At 41.7% G+C, this 16,549-nt stretch overlaps 1 protein-coding gene across 1 annotated transcript in view; it reads right to left on the bottom strand.

The window, feature by feature from the left end:
- Positions 1 to 16,549, bottom strand: part of zdhhc17 (zinc finger DHHC-type palmitoyltransferase 17) — a 35,229-nt gene that overhangs the window by 7,772 nt on the left and 10,908 nt on the right. The window contains exons 2-10 of the mRNA XM_067581374.1: positions 15,183 to 15,286; positions 14,386 to 14,508; positions 12,270 to 12,347; positions 10,290 to 10,434; positions 9,818 to 9,882; positions 8,133 to 8,295; positions 7,831 to 7,956; positions 6,463 to 6,605; positions 4,934 to 5,034 (exon numbers count right to left, since the gene is read on the bottom strand). Of these exons, the coding sequence (XP_067437475.1) occupies positions 4,934 to 5,034; positions 6,463 to 6,605; positions 7,831 to 7,956; positions 8,133 to 8,295; positions 9,818 to 9,882; positions 10,290 to 10,434; positions 12,270 to 12,347; positions 14,386 to 14,508; positions 15,183 to 15,286 (1,048 nt within the window). The remainder of the gene's footprint in view (positions 1 to 4,933; positions 5,035 to 6,462; positions 6,606 to 7,830; positions 7,957 to 8,132; positions 8,296 to 9,817; positions 9,883 to 10,289; positions 10,435 to 12,269; positions 12,348 to 14,385; positions 14,509 to 15,182; positions 15,287 to 16,549) is intronic.

Genomic DNA, 16,549 nt, shown 5'->3' with positions numbered 1-16,549 from the left:
CAATCCATCTTGTACTTGTCAAGATATTTGAATCTGGACCAAAGTGGTGGACCAACCAATAGACCAACATTGGCATCCCTAGATCCATGCTGCTAGCATGGCAAAAAAGTTGCCTGTCCCAGCTGCCTAACTGGACATCAAAACCTTGATTATCTCCAACCAAATTCTATCATCCTCCTCTAACCAAGTCGGTATAGCTGCACAAATAAGATTCTCTTCTACTCAATTATACGGACTACACAATTTATTTCAAACTATATTCTGGGATCTGTATTGTCGAAATGCACTTGATGTGAACACCAGACACAAAAGGTTTCACCAAATGTAGACACAACATCTACTGCTTGTCTTTCCATCTGGGAGGAGGTCTTTCCACTGTTCCTCCTCCAAGTTTCTCCCTTTTTATCTCTGTTAAAGGAGTTTTTCCTTATCCAAATAGAGGTGCTAAGGATAGAGGGCGTCATAAAACACAAAGTACAATAGCTACTAGTGACCATGATGGACAAACCATGATGCTGCAGGAATCATATCACATCTTGTTCCTCCTAACATAGAAATAACACACCCAACCAACAACTTTCATTTGTTGGTGAGGATGGGCTGACGGCCTCTGAAGTCATTCCTCCACAACATTTTCCCAGCACTGACAGAGTGAGAGAGGCCTCTATATGTCCCTAAAGACCACATGAAGCCATTGATCTTCATAATTATCTCCATAAAGAACTGGGTGTTCACATTATCCCTTTCTGAAATTGACCAGATAAGTAAAACACTCTCACTGGTTTAACTCAATGATGGGTGGAGATGCAGAGATGGTCCCGGTGATGATTACAGCTCCTAAGACAAATGGGGTTATAATGGTTCCTGGGGCAGAGATGCTCAGCACCTCCTGTAAGCCCCCATTTATCTTTTGAAAGGTTGAGTGGTGAGGTGTCTTTGACAAGGCTTCCCTAATAGCTAACAGCAGAGGTCAAGCAAGAGGGTCATCGGCAGATTTATCAATGTGGCTGTTTGAAGACTGCAATGGTGCGCAGATACAATGAAATGAATGCTGGACAACTGGGTCAGAATATATACAAATTGAATATTTTCTCGACACAATCAAGGATGAAAACAGAATTTCTCTTGAAATAGTCAAAGCGGTCTTCTATCGGTTTCATTCTCATACCAGCATCACCTTTCCTGCTGGAAATGCATTTAAGAGCAAAGTCTTTCATGCTTCGAGTTCTTGAAGAAAATACGATCCAGGCCTGGGAAAGACAAAAAAGTACTGTCATACAGCTCCACTCATGTCATTTGATCTGATTTCAACCACAGGCCTGAGGAGGATGATGAGCTCACAATGGCAGAATGTGGGTCAGAACTGGCAGATAGCATTTTTCAGTCTGGAAGGCGGAACGGAGGTGTGCAAAATACTGAGGTGCATTACTGGACAGCCTAGCAGAGACATCAAAAATGCTGAAAAAGAAAGAAACAGAATGGCTCCTGCGTTATCTGTTGTATATTATAAGTCATTCAATGACAAGGTCAGTCTAACAGCAAAAAGTAAGATGAAATGTCTCTTTTCACAGTTGATCATGTGATCAGTCCAGCATACTTTGAACCAGATGTTGGAATCTTTCGGCCCATGACACAAATGAAAAGTTTATATTCTTGTTTTAAGATCCAAGTTCAACAGAAGTTAACTGGGACTGCAGGCACATAGAAATTGGGGGGACTAAACCAGTAACCCATACTGGGCCTCAGTCCACAGTTTATGTAAGCAGGATCTGAAGGGTTGGACAGAGTAAAGTGATGCCTCCCTCGACACCGCTGACAGAAGAATACAAAGGATGACGTTTTTGGAGGTTAAAGGCGCCAGTAAGCCTCAAATAAAGTGCTTGTCGAATGGACAAATTGTGGGGCTTTGTCTGACAATTTTTGTCACTAACTGAAAGCTGACAGCGTCTGGCTAGGAGTGCGAAGGTGTGAAAGCGGGCAAGGTTTGATCTTCTCTCTGGAGCTTTCTTTTCTCATTTTTCACATAGCTGTGTCTGTCACTTTTCATTTGTACAAATGAGTGCAACACTATGAATGCCTTGGAGGGCAGATTTTCTACAAGGGTGTGCTGTTATTCCCATATATGAACAATAATCAGATGTCACTCCATTTCGGTGACTACAGGCTTTTCATCCCGCCTTAGAGTGTAGTCACACCAACTAGTTTTTGCCAGTGTGTAGCAGTATCAAAGAAAATGCTTGTGGGAATACCTGATTGTGAACAGTGCCACTTTAAATGTATCACTTACTTCTTTCGTACTTCTAGTTAAAAGTTCTGATTTGCCTATCACTTGATTTACATAAATAAATGTGGTTAGAAAAAGTGCCACCACTCATTTGTGTGCAAGTAACAACTGGACAAGAACCAACTGTCCATGTAGATTCCCTGAGTGACCATAATTTACACCCACCTGCGCAGCATTGCAAGACAAGAGCTAAACCCCCTTGTTGTCAGGAACATGCAACAACACGCCTTTCAATTGAAAAGAAAGAAGAAAAACACAGTAACTGGAAAGACATTCATTGCAGACACAAAGGACTAATGACCTTACAGCTGGAAGGCAAAAGAGAAGCCTGAAAAAAAAAAAAAAAAAAACTCATTTTCACAAGCAAATGTCTTTAAACATGAAAGAACCTGCCTGCAGTCAAAGGGGCAACTTTCCACATGTGAAATGATCCGTGTACGAACAAACGTTTAGCAGTGCACATGATGTCACGTCAACCGAGCCTTCGCTCTTAGAAGCTGAATGCATATGTAAAGCCCTGGCTTGAGAGTGCCTCACGATCTTGTATGTCACTAAGTTTGCCATGGACACTCCTTTAATCAGTTTAATGTTGAGTAGACACACGATACACCCAAAAAGAAATGCATGACAAATCCCAGCATCACACCCCTTCCAGTCTAAACTCAGTCATCTCTAATACCACACAAGAACCCTGCTCAAAACAGGTCTTAAAACAACTGAAAAGATCCTTGGAGCACAGTTTTCTTTTTCAATACTCTCAGGTCAAAGACATCTTACTCTCCCTCCCCATTAGTGCAGCAGTGAGGCATAAAATTAAATGCTTTCCGCAAACGAGAACTCCCCTCTCACCTCCTGCAATTAGCAGCTTCCCGAACAGAAAGGCAATTCTTCCATGAACCAAAAAAAACACTACTGTCAACAGAAAGTTGCTCTGTTGGGTTTCAACAACCAGCAGCTGCTACACACTCAACTCTCTGTCCTCAACTGTAACACACAGCGAGAGACAATAGAAACTAATCAGCATCAATTTAGACGCATAACTTACTCCACATTTTACTCGCATTTGTTTCACCGACTCCTTCTGTTCTTTACGTTAACCTCCCTCCTTCCCGACTCCTTTAATCCGCTGAAACGGGCCTGTAACTCAATCTTACTGATGTGAGATGACAGTCTGCCAACATTTCAAGTACTTTTCCTGGTAATCTTAAGTCTTCTACCAAAATGCAACAAAGGCAGCAGAAAACCGTAAAATCGATTTTTACGAGCCAATATTTTATGGAGATCACATGTATGCTAAATTTACTGGCCGGTCAAACAGATTCATAAAAAGCTCCTGGAATGCATTCTACAGGATGTGTCCGATATCTAAAAAGCCAAGAATAAATAGACCATTTCAACTGGTAAGTGACAGAACTGGAGGGATTTGAATTGATGCGTTTTCTCCAGTAAACAGACAGAAAGCCCTTTTCACACATGCACTGCAACCCTGAAGTTATCTAGACATTACTCAGAGGAGTTGTATGTGAGAGCACAAATGTCTGAATCAGTTGGACGGGACATTAAACTGAATTTACCCTGCCAGCTCCTTAGTGCAAAGTCTGTGTAATGTCTGATTGAGGCCATGTGTGAATACAGCAGGTCATTTTCCAGAGAATTAACAGCAAGCGTCTGGGCGTGTCGATGACGTTTTTATCGTGCGATTAGCGCGAAACTGGAGGGATTCAAACATCGGAGGGGGAAGACGCCAACAAAAATATCTGACTGGAGAGACAACAAGATTCAGAAACTTTGTTGGTAAAGGCCGACGCTAAATCGTCAGACGAATTCAAGGAACGGCAAGAGACTCGGTTGTTTATGATCAAACTGCTAACCAGCTACTTGACTGCACATACTTTTCTCATGTCCTGCCTCCTGCACGCTCTATCGAGGCGCCACACCTGGCCTAAACAAAACGTAAACGAGTATTTCCAGTAGATGAGAACACGTCTGACACGGACAATCTCCTGGTTCCTGGTGTGTGCTACATGTGTGAAAGGGCAACTCCTTGACAATGTCCGGACCTGATTCTCCAGACACTGTCTGGAGTTCATATGAAAAAAACAGCTAGAGTTTGCCAGGTCTCACAGCTCTGGCACTCTACTTCACAAATAGTGGATTATGGGTGAATAAAGACTTGAGTGTGCCTTTTGGTGGACGGAGGAGCCCATCTGTCACTGTGAGGGGCTGGAAAGAGGAGCGTACTACAACTTGGCTGACAACATAATCTGTATTTAATGCAGTGGAATGGGTCAACAGTCATTCTTTGCTGAAATTGTGAGAAAACACTGAGCTCTTACTTTCTGGCTCACTGCACGTCCCTCTAGATAAGATTGTCAGCTAAGTGCCAAAACTGAACATTGATTCAGTGTTGGTGCTTTCTCAAACAGACTGAGGTGTATTTGCAAATATGGGATTTAGGAAAACAATTTTACCGGAAAATGTATAAATGTAAACCATCAACTATAATGTGATCTTAGCTCCCCAAGAGCTGCAGCTGACAGACAGAGATGCTAAATGCAGGTCGGAGTCGGTGTGGGTTGATAGAACGCACTTACACGCCGCTCACGTCTCGCTTTCTATGTGGATTCCCATTAAAACAGAAAAGGATATCATTCCAGAACCAGTAGAACCAGGTGGTGTACATCCAGAACTTGGTGGCTAGGTAGATTCCCAGAGGGAGAGCGCTGTGCATGGAGTGGTCGAAGAAAGCCCTACGAGGAGAGAGAAGAGAGGAGAGTTATCAGCACAATTTATCAAAAATAATCATCTGTTTAATTCTGAGGTTTTTGTTCATTGAAATTTACCAGCGTGTTTGGTGCTTTGCTGTGTCATATCTGCAGTGCACTCTCTGAGCTCAACAGTCAGTCAGCTAACAGTGTGGGCAGCACAATAACATCTGCTTTACACTGACTCTCTGTCATAGTAAGTGGGCACAGCCTGCCAACAACACTCTCACTATTACTGGTGATTGAGTGTGTTTCTCACAAGAGAAACCATGATTATGATGTTAACACGGTACTTACACTCTACAATACTTTATGTGTTTTACACATTACGATCCACCAGAAGGCTGATGGTATACACACACAACAGAGTAGTATCAGGGTTTCCCAAAGGAAATTGATTGCAATGCTGACCCTACTGGGTAAAATGTGTCCAGCTGTGTTCACCAACTTCAATTTAGATCACATTTTCATCAGTAACTCCCAGCTGTGTATAACAAGAACTCCTAGTTACACAGTTTATAAATTAAGATGACTTGGGCTCAGATAGGTGGCAGAAAATTAAAGAATGGATTAAACAATTACAAAATAATTAATTGATTGTAGTCAAGTTTTTGCTAAAATGTAAACATGTAAATTACATGTCCATGGCGGGCAAGAGAAAACATTCAAGACCTGAAATTTAAAGATTTTGAAGACTATTCAAGACCTGCAGATACCTTGAGTAACCTGTCTGGGGTTTTTTCCCCTCACACATCTCTGTCTCTAATTTTTCCAACAAAAACAGAACGTTTTCTTTTCCACAATATTGTGACGTGCTGCTCTGAATGATTACTGCAAAATAAACACAAGACGTGATCAATCGCCTGCTGAGCTGAATCAGATTCATCTCATCTTGTTATGAACGTAGTTACCAGATGACAGTTTAAACACTCTCCTCACAATATGTCTCTTTTAAATTAGCACATTTTTATTTCAGCCATTATTTGACACAGACTCAATGTACACACTGTGTATATCAAGGCATTCTTCCTGCAGATGTGAAACCTGCTCACTATTGTACATATAAACAAAGACAAACCATCATGCAGTCAGACAGCAGCAAAAATAAACCAAACCGTGACCTGATGACAGTACAGCACAACTCCACAGCACTAATATTCACAGTAGGTATTTAAAGAATGTCAGTAAACATAAAGCTAACACACTGCTTAATGTGTGTTATTGTAGTCGCAAAGCTAACAGTAGTGAGAAGGACAACAAACTACAGCAGCAGGAGCAGATGGCAGAGCTAATGGGGTTACAATCTGTCACTGCAGGGTGTGGAATGTTACCAAATTATGAGTGTTTGTTTGCACGCGACAATATGCGTATGTACAGTTTATGTGTCTGTGTGTTTATGTGATTGAGACGTACTTGGAGAGGAACTGCACAGCGACCCAGACGCCAGCGTACATGACGCCCTTGATGAGCCAGGAGTCGATGTCCAGATCAGCGATGAAACCCACGAGCCAGATGACCACGAAGGGCGTTCCCAGCATCACCTTCTGCCTGAACTCCTGCAGGAGGAAGAAGGAGAGGAAGGTGGAGTGATGAGTAGAGGAAGGATACAGGTGACGTTTTTGCGAGGATTGTAAAGTCAAACTGTACGTCAGGGCAGTTTCCATCTTTTTAAGTTATAGTGCTGATAACAGTTTGTTCTGATTACGAGAAGAGTGAAAAGTCACAGCTAAAATAAAACCACAGATATGTTGTAAACTGATATTTATAGATACTCATGGTTTTTATGAAGTTTATATAGTGCCTGGGTGGATACAGAGAGTTCAGTGTTACAACCTGATGTATTGTGACTTTTTTATTAGATATGTATATTTTTTATTTGGTAGACATGGACACAGCAGTGAAAGCAGGTTAGCTGTAGCTCACTAATCTACAAAGTCTCTACTGACAGCAAGAGGACATGACACTGGGGAACTGCACTAAACTATAGTGATTTATCATCTACTTACAGTATCTATAAACCAACTGTTACTATCTCTCCCCAGCAATGTGCAGTCATTCTAGTAGCACTGTACAGAAAATGACTAACTCTACTCTTTACCTTTATTAACTAACAACATCCCGGCAGACAGACAGGTGGAAAGATAAAACATTCATGTGAGTTAAAAGAGAGGAATAAGAGGATGAAGGTCTTTATAATACAGAATCAGCACATGAACACTTAAACCCTTAATTTACCAAACCTTCTACCAGGATGGAAAAATGACCGACCACAGATGTTGGTATTGGTGTGTTTTTGGCTCATACGTTCGTTTGCTGTATCACACACTCTGTTCCAAGTTCAAAGCATAGATAGAAAAACATACATACATGTAAATTACCACCTGCGATGGTCAGACTAGACGGTAAAAATGTAACCTTCCTGCTTCTTTCCTATATTTTCTGGGTAAGCGTATTGTTAAATGTATCCCGTTATTTAAGAGTCGTCTCCTTCCTGTCAGACTGGGACCGCGACAGCTTTTAGACACAAAGGTAATCACTATCCTAGACATGCTGTGACAATGCAGCGGTGCGGAGGTTCAGCCTGGACATGCTGGTCTGAGTGTGTCTGTTTGAGCTGAGACAAAGAAGAGGAGGTCAAACGGGGAGTCATAAAGGTTTGTGTGTGTCTTTACAGGGAGGTTTAGACGGATAGACTTGATCTCTTATTTCTATTCTGTTGCTCTCTGTCCTTTTCTTTTGGTTCTGCCTGATGTGTTTGACAGCGTGTATGTGTTTGCGTACCTTGTCCATCTTCAGTCTCTTCAGGTAGGACGGGCTGTCGTAGCCTTTGGCCTGTCGCGCTTCCTGTAAATGATTTATCATCCAAACGTTCTTCCTTTGCTTGGCGAGGTCCAGCGGTGTTTCACCCTAAAAAAAAAAAACGACGAAAGACGAGTCTGACACATCTAGCTTTCACAACGAAAACACTAAAGACATTGTTGATTGTCATTTGTTTAAAGCAACACACTCCTATCAACATATTAATGTGACAGACAGTGGTGGTAAACTAAGACAAGTTAATCCAGCTGTGAGGAGAGCGTTACCTTGATGTTCTGAGCATCAACGTTAGCGTTGGCGTCCAGCAGCAGGCTGATGACAGTGGTGTTGCCAGCCAGCACGGCCCAGTGCAGCGCTGTGTTCTTGTGATATTTGTCGCCCAGGTTGACAGACACGTTGAAGGTCAGTAGCAGCCGGGTGGGGTCCACGCTGTCATACAGAGGCACGAATCAAATCAGGCTGAGTCACATTAGTTTGAAACTACCTGACAGACAGGCTTGTCACAACACGTTAGAGAAAGTTATGATGCAACATTTGGAAATGATATTCCAAATGTTCATATTTAACACTTTCTATCCCATCACTTTTGACTTTACACTTCTCTTGTGGTGATCAGAGAGCTACTTGGTGATTTTTCCTTCGACATTCTGCCTCTTTCACCTATTCTCACATTCATTGGTTGTGACTCAATCAGAGTAAAGCAGCACATTTTCACTGCAGGAGAGCCATCAACGTTGTAAGAAAACTATCCATCATTTTTGCTTATGTGGTTTAATTTTTTTTATTGATTTACATAAACTAGTTAATCATTACCTCTTAGTTAAAGGTAGAGTCAGTGATTGTGGAGAAAGATTGTTTAATGCACTTTTTGTCAAATTCAGCAAATATCTCCTCATGTTCCGCTAGCTGTCCGCTCTGTGTGTGCAATGAAAAAAAATCTGGTGTTTAAACAAAGCACTGGCTCTGTATATGGGAAACAAAGAAAGTGGCTCAGACTGAGCCACACAACAACACTATTCCAGCCAATCAGCAGCAGGGGGTGTTTGTGCTCACGCACAGGAAAGGGGGAAATTATCAATGCAGCTGTCTGTGTGAGGACATGACAGTCTCCTGTCTCCAGCAACTGTTGAATGGTGAGTGAGGGCTGGGAGAGGCTGTGGCCAATTCTCATAGGAAGTGTTTTCTCACAGAACAGATACTATTTTATTAAATGTATCAATCCACACTGAATCCAAGACAGTCTCATGGAGACCCTCAATGATTTTTTATGCTCCAAGTCTGTTTCTGTCACATTTAGTGAAGCGTAATCTGAGCAGGCAGCCCTTTAAATCACACAAATATCCCACTGTATATGTGTTTTCAACTTATTAACTGTATCAATCAATCAATAAATACAAACTCTGTCCACAGAAGCAGACGGCTGCTTCCGCTCATGATAATGTTTAAGAGGAGCAGAAGTGACTCTACAGCTGACACATCGCTTTGAATTCCGCCATATTTCTCTTTTGGTTGTTGCCCTGGCAACGTGTGTCCATCAACTTGGGGGCGCGGAGCTTCTAAGGGGCACAAAGGGAGGGGTGTATTTGTTCGGGTGTTAAGTTCAAATATCAACAATCTTTCTCCAGAATGACTGACTTCACCTTTAATCACACTACAACTCTATTTTCAGCCGCATGTGTCATAATTACCCCTCATGGATCAATACATTAAATTACTAAATTATAAATAGAATTGATCCTCCAGAAAACTGCTAATCTGGGAATATCATGATGAAGCTGAGCAGCAATACTGGGAGTTGTTTCCCTGTGTTTGATAAATGACGACTCATTTATACATGAGAAAGCTACGTATGTGCGTGACTGCAGTCAGCAGAGACCTGCTCTAGCTTGTATATGAGCTTCAGTGAACTTCTGCGCAATATTCCAGTTTTTTCCACTGTAATCGTACACACCTGTGTGTCCTGTAAGCCGCCCACATCAGAGGAGTCATGCCATTCTGATCCATCATGTCCACATCCTGTCATTCAGGAAAGATACAGTTAAAAAAAAAAACAACTGAAGGAGCACTAGAGAAGAGGGGGAAAGAGGAAAAGAAGCAATATGGCTCCCCCTGATGGAGAGAACTGGTACAAAATGATTTCAAAACAGATGTGAGCCCAAGTGGTTTACAAAGCCCAAGTGACACAGACACAAACAGGAACAAGAGGTCATAAAACATTGGAAGGAAATGCTTGTTTTGAGTGAAGAACTTGGTGAAAACTATTTCAGCAATTACCACCACTTAAAATATCTCTGTGGACCACAGGAATTCAGCACATTTGCTGGTGTGAAAATGAACATTTAATCCGTTTTAAAATTATTTTCTCCTGTTCTTGACAAATAAAATGAAGCACCAACACGCCCTGCAGTGTCAGTCTTTCCTACCTGTCCTTTGGCAATAAGGTAGGCCACGATGGAGGTGTGGCCGAACTGGGCGGCCAGGTGGACGCAGCTGCAGCCCTCGCCGTCGATCAAAGACGGGTCTGCGCCGTATTTCATGAGCTGCACCACCATGGATAGATGGCCTTGTCTGGCAGAAACACAAAGACAAACAGATCAAACATCAGTTTACTAGAGTTACTGGAAATTGCCTTGACTTCTTACTCTGACGTTTTATCTCCTCACTGCTCCGCCTCAAAAACTGAATAATGTTTCTTTTGCTTCAGTTTCATTAATTCTGTTCCAGAAAATAGCAAGTAACATGAAAGGATAAATAACTACAGTCTTTAAGAGGTTTGGGGTGAAGAAGGCCAAAGCTATTCTTGTTTGATCACCCACTTAAGAAGCTGAGTGGGTGACCGAAGTCAATAGTCCAAAGAGTTCAGAGTCTCATATATTCCCACCGCTGTTAAACTGCTATATTTGCACATGAAATGATGTATGCTGGTGTAACTCCCTGCCAGCGCTCATCATTTGATATTTGTCTCCATGGTGAAGCTGGTGATTTGTTACATACTTTTATTGCATACAGTATATTGGGTTTATGAAATTTATGTTTATTACAAAGCTTGTCTGCAATGCAAACTTCCCCCTACAGAACAATAAGGATGTGAAACGAAATCCGTCAAAATGATAGAAATCCCTTTTTTTAAATGGTTTTATTTCATTGCCTAAATACTTTCACTGCACAAAAACATGACCAAGCCTCTAACATCCTGCACTCAGCTTCACCGCTCTGTGTGAATGGCTGAGGTCATACAGTAAGAGGCTGGGGGTTTTTAAAGGTCACTGGCAGGTGGAGGTTGGGTAAGACTGAGCGCCTGTGTAGCGGCAATGGTGTGCATGCCTGTTGTCAAACCTATCAATAATTCAGGAACAGAGAGCTTTATCCCCCCCCCACTGTCTGCTTAGAAGAAGGGGGGGTGGGTGGATCTCATATGACCTGTCCCTTCCCACCACTTTATAGCATAACTGGGTGATCGAGCAAACGGGAAGGAGGCGATAAAATGGTCTTCAAACAATCAAATCATGTTGAGATGGAGGGTCAACTCATAAAACAAGAGTGTTTGCAAGCAGAATAGTAAAATAGCAATAAAAGCCGTCTGGTAATAAGTTCATAAATGTATGTTTGTAGGAGTGATTTAAAACGAGACACTGAGGATGCCGGGCTGATCCTCTCAGGCAGCTTGTTTGTTGCTTCAATGACCAGGTGGACATTTCATTTTTCAGCCTGGATTTTGGCACAACTGAGCTTGCCCTGCTTGATAAATCTCATGGCTAAAGTCGGTGTCAGTTAAAAGCCTTGCTGCTACTTTCTGTAATAACTACAGAAAGACGTTTGGAAGAAGAATAAAAAGAAACATTGAAATGTAGTAGTCTGAGCAAGATAAGACACAACAACATATGGATACATTTGGAGCCATTTGTTGAGTGGATCAGTTAGAAATAATGCAGGGAGGAACAGTACAAGCAGAAACAGTCACAGTGATGATGATGTTTGATGAAGAGCAGCAGAGGACCAACACACACACTTCCGACAGGTGAACTACTTTGCCATGCTGTGCGATGGAAAAACACTCGCAGCGTGACAGCTAGACTTGAAGCATGGCTCAGCTCGACTACCTCCAAAACAATGTGAAAATGCTATAGTGTTAGCAGAGCAGTGACATCAGCGCGGGCTTAAAGTAGAAAAAAACATTGGAAACCGAGTGTTCAGAGCCGGTGCTTTTCGCTCACAGGGATTACGTCGTACATATGTTACATACATACGTTTACCACATTATTTGACACTTTGGCCACGCTTAATATGAACAGCCAACATTGTAACATTATATTCAGTATATGACTGAAAATAAGGAAAAACATAATAGGTCCCCTTTAAGGCTCTGTGGATGAAATGTGTGGCAGATATGTTATCTGAGTTACCTGGTGGCCCAATGCAGAGGTGTAGAGTTGAGGTCTCCTCCCAGTTGGTCAACTATGGCTCCCTTTGATATGTAGTACCTGTACATACAAAACACAATAATCAGGTGAAACTTAATACTGCATCTACCCAATAATTTGACCTCTTCCTGGGGGCGGCTGTGGCTCAGAGGTAGAGCGGGTCGTCCACTAATCGGAGGATCAGCGGTTCGATGTCCGGCTCCTCTGGTCCACATGTCAGAGTGTCTTTGAGCAAGATGCTAAACCTCAAATTGCTCCTGAATGCTGTGCAATCAGTGTATGAATGTGTGTGTGTGAATGAGTGAATGTTGGCATGTAGTGTAAAGAGCTTTGAGTTGTCTAGAAGACTAGACTAGAAAGGTGCTATATAAATGCAGGCCATTCACCATTTTTGTTAGTCTAATCTAGGTATGGGCAGTATTACTGATACAAACTACAATGGAGACACTGTTGGCTGTTCTTACGATAAGAAAAAGAAAGCAGTAAAAGTATGTTACATATGTCATGATGTTGAGACCGAGCTTGTTGGGTACACATTAAGTATGTAACACCAAGCCACAAACATTTTCCACAAAGTAACATGCCCAATTTGGACTGCAGCTGTCGATAAAAGTGGAGCAACACACACACACACACACACACACACACACACACACACACACACACACACACACACACACACACACACACACACACACACACACACACACACACACACACACACACACACACACACACACACACACACACACACACACACACACACACACAGTCAACTGTGCAGTATTCATAGTATATTGATGATATTGTAACTTTAACCCCTGACAATAAATGATTCATATCCAGGAGTCTTGTACTGCATTTAAATCTCATTCTTTAAAATAAATATCATATAAAGATTTGAATTTTTGAACAGTTTTCTTTGAAGTGTATCTGTTGGCTTTACTTTAGTTGTCAATGTTACTCACTTCGAATACAGTATGTATTGGCTCTTATTTGGAGCTAAACACTTTATTTACACTCACTTGACAGTTGATTAGGTACACCTAGCTAAAACAGTACCTCCTATTTAGCATGTATAAGCAGGATATAAACATTTAAACGGTTTGTAACACACTATCATGTTGTTGTCAGTAGATATAAAGACATTTTAAGTGTTTCTTAATATGCAGAATTTGTCAGGAATTATAACTTCTCCTCTGAAGACACATTTTATATGATGTGTTTTACTTTATTGTCATTCATTGTCTGTTTATACACCAGCCTCCACTTATGGAGTCATTATACTGCTCATAACACTCCCTTATATAAAAAAAACAAAACAAACGTTGCTCACTTCTTTGCTGAAAAGTACTTGGCAGCTTCATTATGGCCGTCACCCTCGGAGCAAAAGCCTCTCACGCTGCTTTTTGTTGAAGTGCTGCCCGGCAAAATGCTCTCCCTCTGCCTGGGGACCTCCCAGCCCCGCAGCCGGTAGTGAAGCTGAAGCCGGAGGCGTTGGCCGGCGCCACTTTAACACCGACTCTACCCGCCAACGGACACTTCAGCTGGGTTTGAAATAACTCATTTTTGCGCTAACAGCAAATTATCCATGAGTCCCGTTTGTATGGGAAAAAAACACCTCTCAGTATATAACCGAAAACAATTCAAACGCACAACAATCTACAGCCTCCGAAATAACTGTTGACTTGAATCATGACTCATCGACTTGTCTCGTAGGAAACAACTTTACCAACTTCACGCAGTAATTAAAGAAAAGTACAAGAGGTGCTAGAGAGGGTCAGATACAGAGGAGAATGTTTCTGTTGTCTTTTTCTGTATACATCTGTGCCATCAGACAGTTAATTGCTCCATCTATGTTAAACCTTTATTCCATCATGTAAGTGGGTGCTTAGATGCAGGGCAACTGTTTTTCTCTAACGAGGGTAACGAGCTCATGGAAAAGGGTTACTTGGCAGCAGTGATGTGAAGCAGAAAGGCTCCTGCTTCACATTTCACAATCTCACACCTCAGAGCAACCAGTCATACAATTCAAACTTGCAACCGTGCGACCACAAGTCCCTGCTTCGTATATAAAACATAATCAGAGGTGACTCACTTGACCAAGTCTATCCTGTTGTTGATGGCGGCCCAGTGGAGAAGCGTTACGTTTTCTTTGTCTGGCTGCCGAACATCGAAGCCCGCCTCCACCAGCTCCCTGCAGCGCTCGAAGATGCCGTACCTGAGGAGGAGAGAGGTGGAGAGAGAGAGCTTAAAAAGTCTGCTCACACACAAATACGTGTGCAAACATAGAGGAAACCACAGGGTTAACACACACACACACACAGAAAGCAACACAACACATAAACAGATACTCCGTCCAAACACGACGCCTACACTGTGGCAAAACTCGACAATCTTTGAGTGGATATTCCCAACATCAAATCAAAAAAAAAAATGTGAATAAAAATCTGTTTTTGTCTGATATAACAGCTCAGACACAGCTTCGGTTGTCTTATCAGGAGGACATGTCTCCTCTTACTTCCTGTAAATTCTCTCATCACTTTCTGAGCTTGTGAATTACTGGTTTGGCATGTGGCGAATCAGAAAACCACAGCTGAAAACATGTTGGCGTAAGTTGCGGATCTAAAATTTTTGGTGTGTTGATAACACATAAACAAACAAGTAGATCCCCCCCCCTCCCCCCCTCCAGTAATGATGCAGGCCAATCAGTAACCAGTAAAGCATGTCCACCTCCCTATGACCAAACAGTGTGCTGAAGCGAATACGTGCATTGTTTCCTGATGTTCGGTTCAAATGTCAGCACACACACACACACACACACACACACACACACACACACACACACACACACACACACACATACACACACACACACACACACTATCCACTCACTGTGTGGCTTTGACAATGTCCCAGGTGCTGTAGTCGTCCACATGGTTTTTACGGCTGACATTCTCGCTGTAGCCGTGGTTGTAATGACTCTGGGGTTTGATTTCCTGAAAAGAAAGAGAGACAGAGACACAAAAAGAAATAAGTATGGTCACACTACTTTATTATATCTCCAGCATTATCTTGAAACATACTGTAGTAACAGGTCACAGGCAGGTGGGGTTGATGGTGATTTCTAAACTTAATTTATAATACAGCATAAAGATGGGAACAATCCTCTATTGCAGTATATGTCATTTTTAATCATAGTATTGATCATAATATAGTGAATTTTAGATGTTTACTATCTGACATTTAGCACTTAAATCAAAGCAGTAGGTACCATGGTATAAACAGTATGACAAAATCTATGAGTAGACTCAGTTAGGCCTGTAGCTAACGATTATTTTCATGATCAATTAATCTGTCAATTATTTTCTCGATTATAAAATGTCAAAAATCCCGAAAAAAATCTGCTGACCAAAGCCCAAGATGCAACCTCAAACATCTTGTTTTGTTGCAACAAACAATCCACAAGACTCAAATGATTAATCGGTTATCAAAATAGTTGGTGATTCATTTTCTGATTACTAACTTATCAATTGACTAATTCTTGCAGCTCTAGACTAATTTATATCACCTCATGAGGTAAAAGGACAAAAGGTATTTTCTGCATGTGACTGACATCAAACTTCCAATGTCAAGAAGAGCAAGAGGTGCAACTGTCAAGTGCATCAAGGGTATGATGGGAAACGAAGTTCTATGCAATCCCTGCAATATGTCAACACCTGCTGCTCTAATCGATATTGTTTATTAATAATGGATCAAACCACAATGTGTATGTGAAAGGCGTCACTTGCATCATCATTAGCATCCTTCCAGCTGCATCAGTCAGCAGAAAAGCTTTGATAAAGCATGTTAGCAACTAGCTGGTGAACATAGTGCAGCATTTAGCAGATAAAGAACAGATTCTTTCCTCAGGAGTTGATGGAGAGTGAATATTAAACTTGCATACACTCATCAGGTGGACACAAACACAACCCCAAATGAATGTGAGTGTTGCTCCGTGTCTGCTTGATACATAAGTAGGAAATTGTTTACCAATACATTGCCTATGATGATGGAACTGAGCCATCATTACTTGTGCTTTCCCTGCTATGACAAGTCAAAATGTGAAAAAGGCCTATAAATCAGATTCACCGCAGAGAAACTGTGCTCTGATGCTCAAAAGATTTATGTCAGAAAGTAAAATAATGACATGTTTAATACAAGATAGACGGCCTTTGATGGGGTAGAAACTGAAGACTGGTGATGGGTGGCATGATATTTTT

This window comes from Thunnus thynnus, chromosome 23, assembly GCF_963924715.1.
Source record: "Thunnus thynnus chromosome 23, fThuThy2.1, whole genome shotgun sequence".
In the NCBI taxonomy this organism is placed as follows: Eukaryota; Metazoa; Chordata; class Actinopteri; order Scombriformes; family Scombridae; genus Thunnus; species Thunnus thynnus.
Note: the sequence above shows the minus strand (reverse complement) of the source record. Positions and strands in the feature narration are given on the sequence as shown.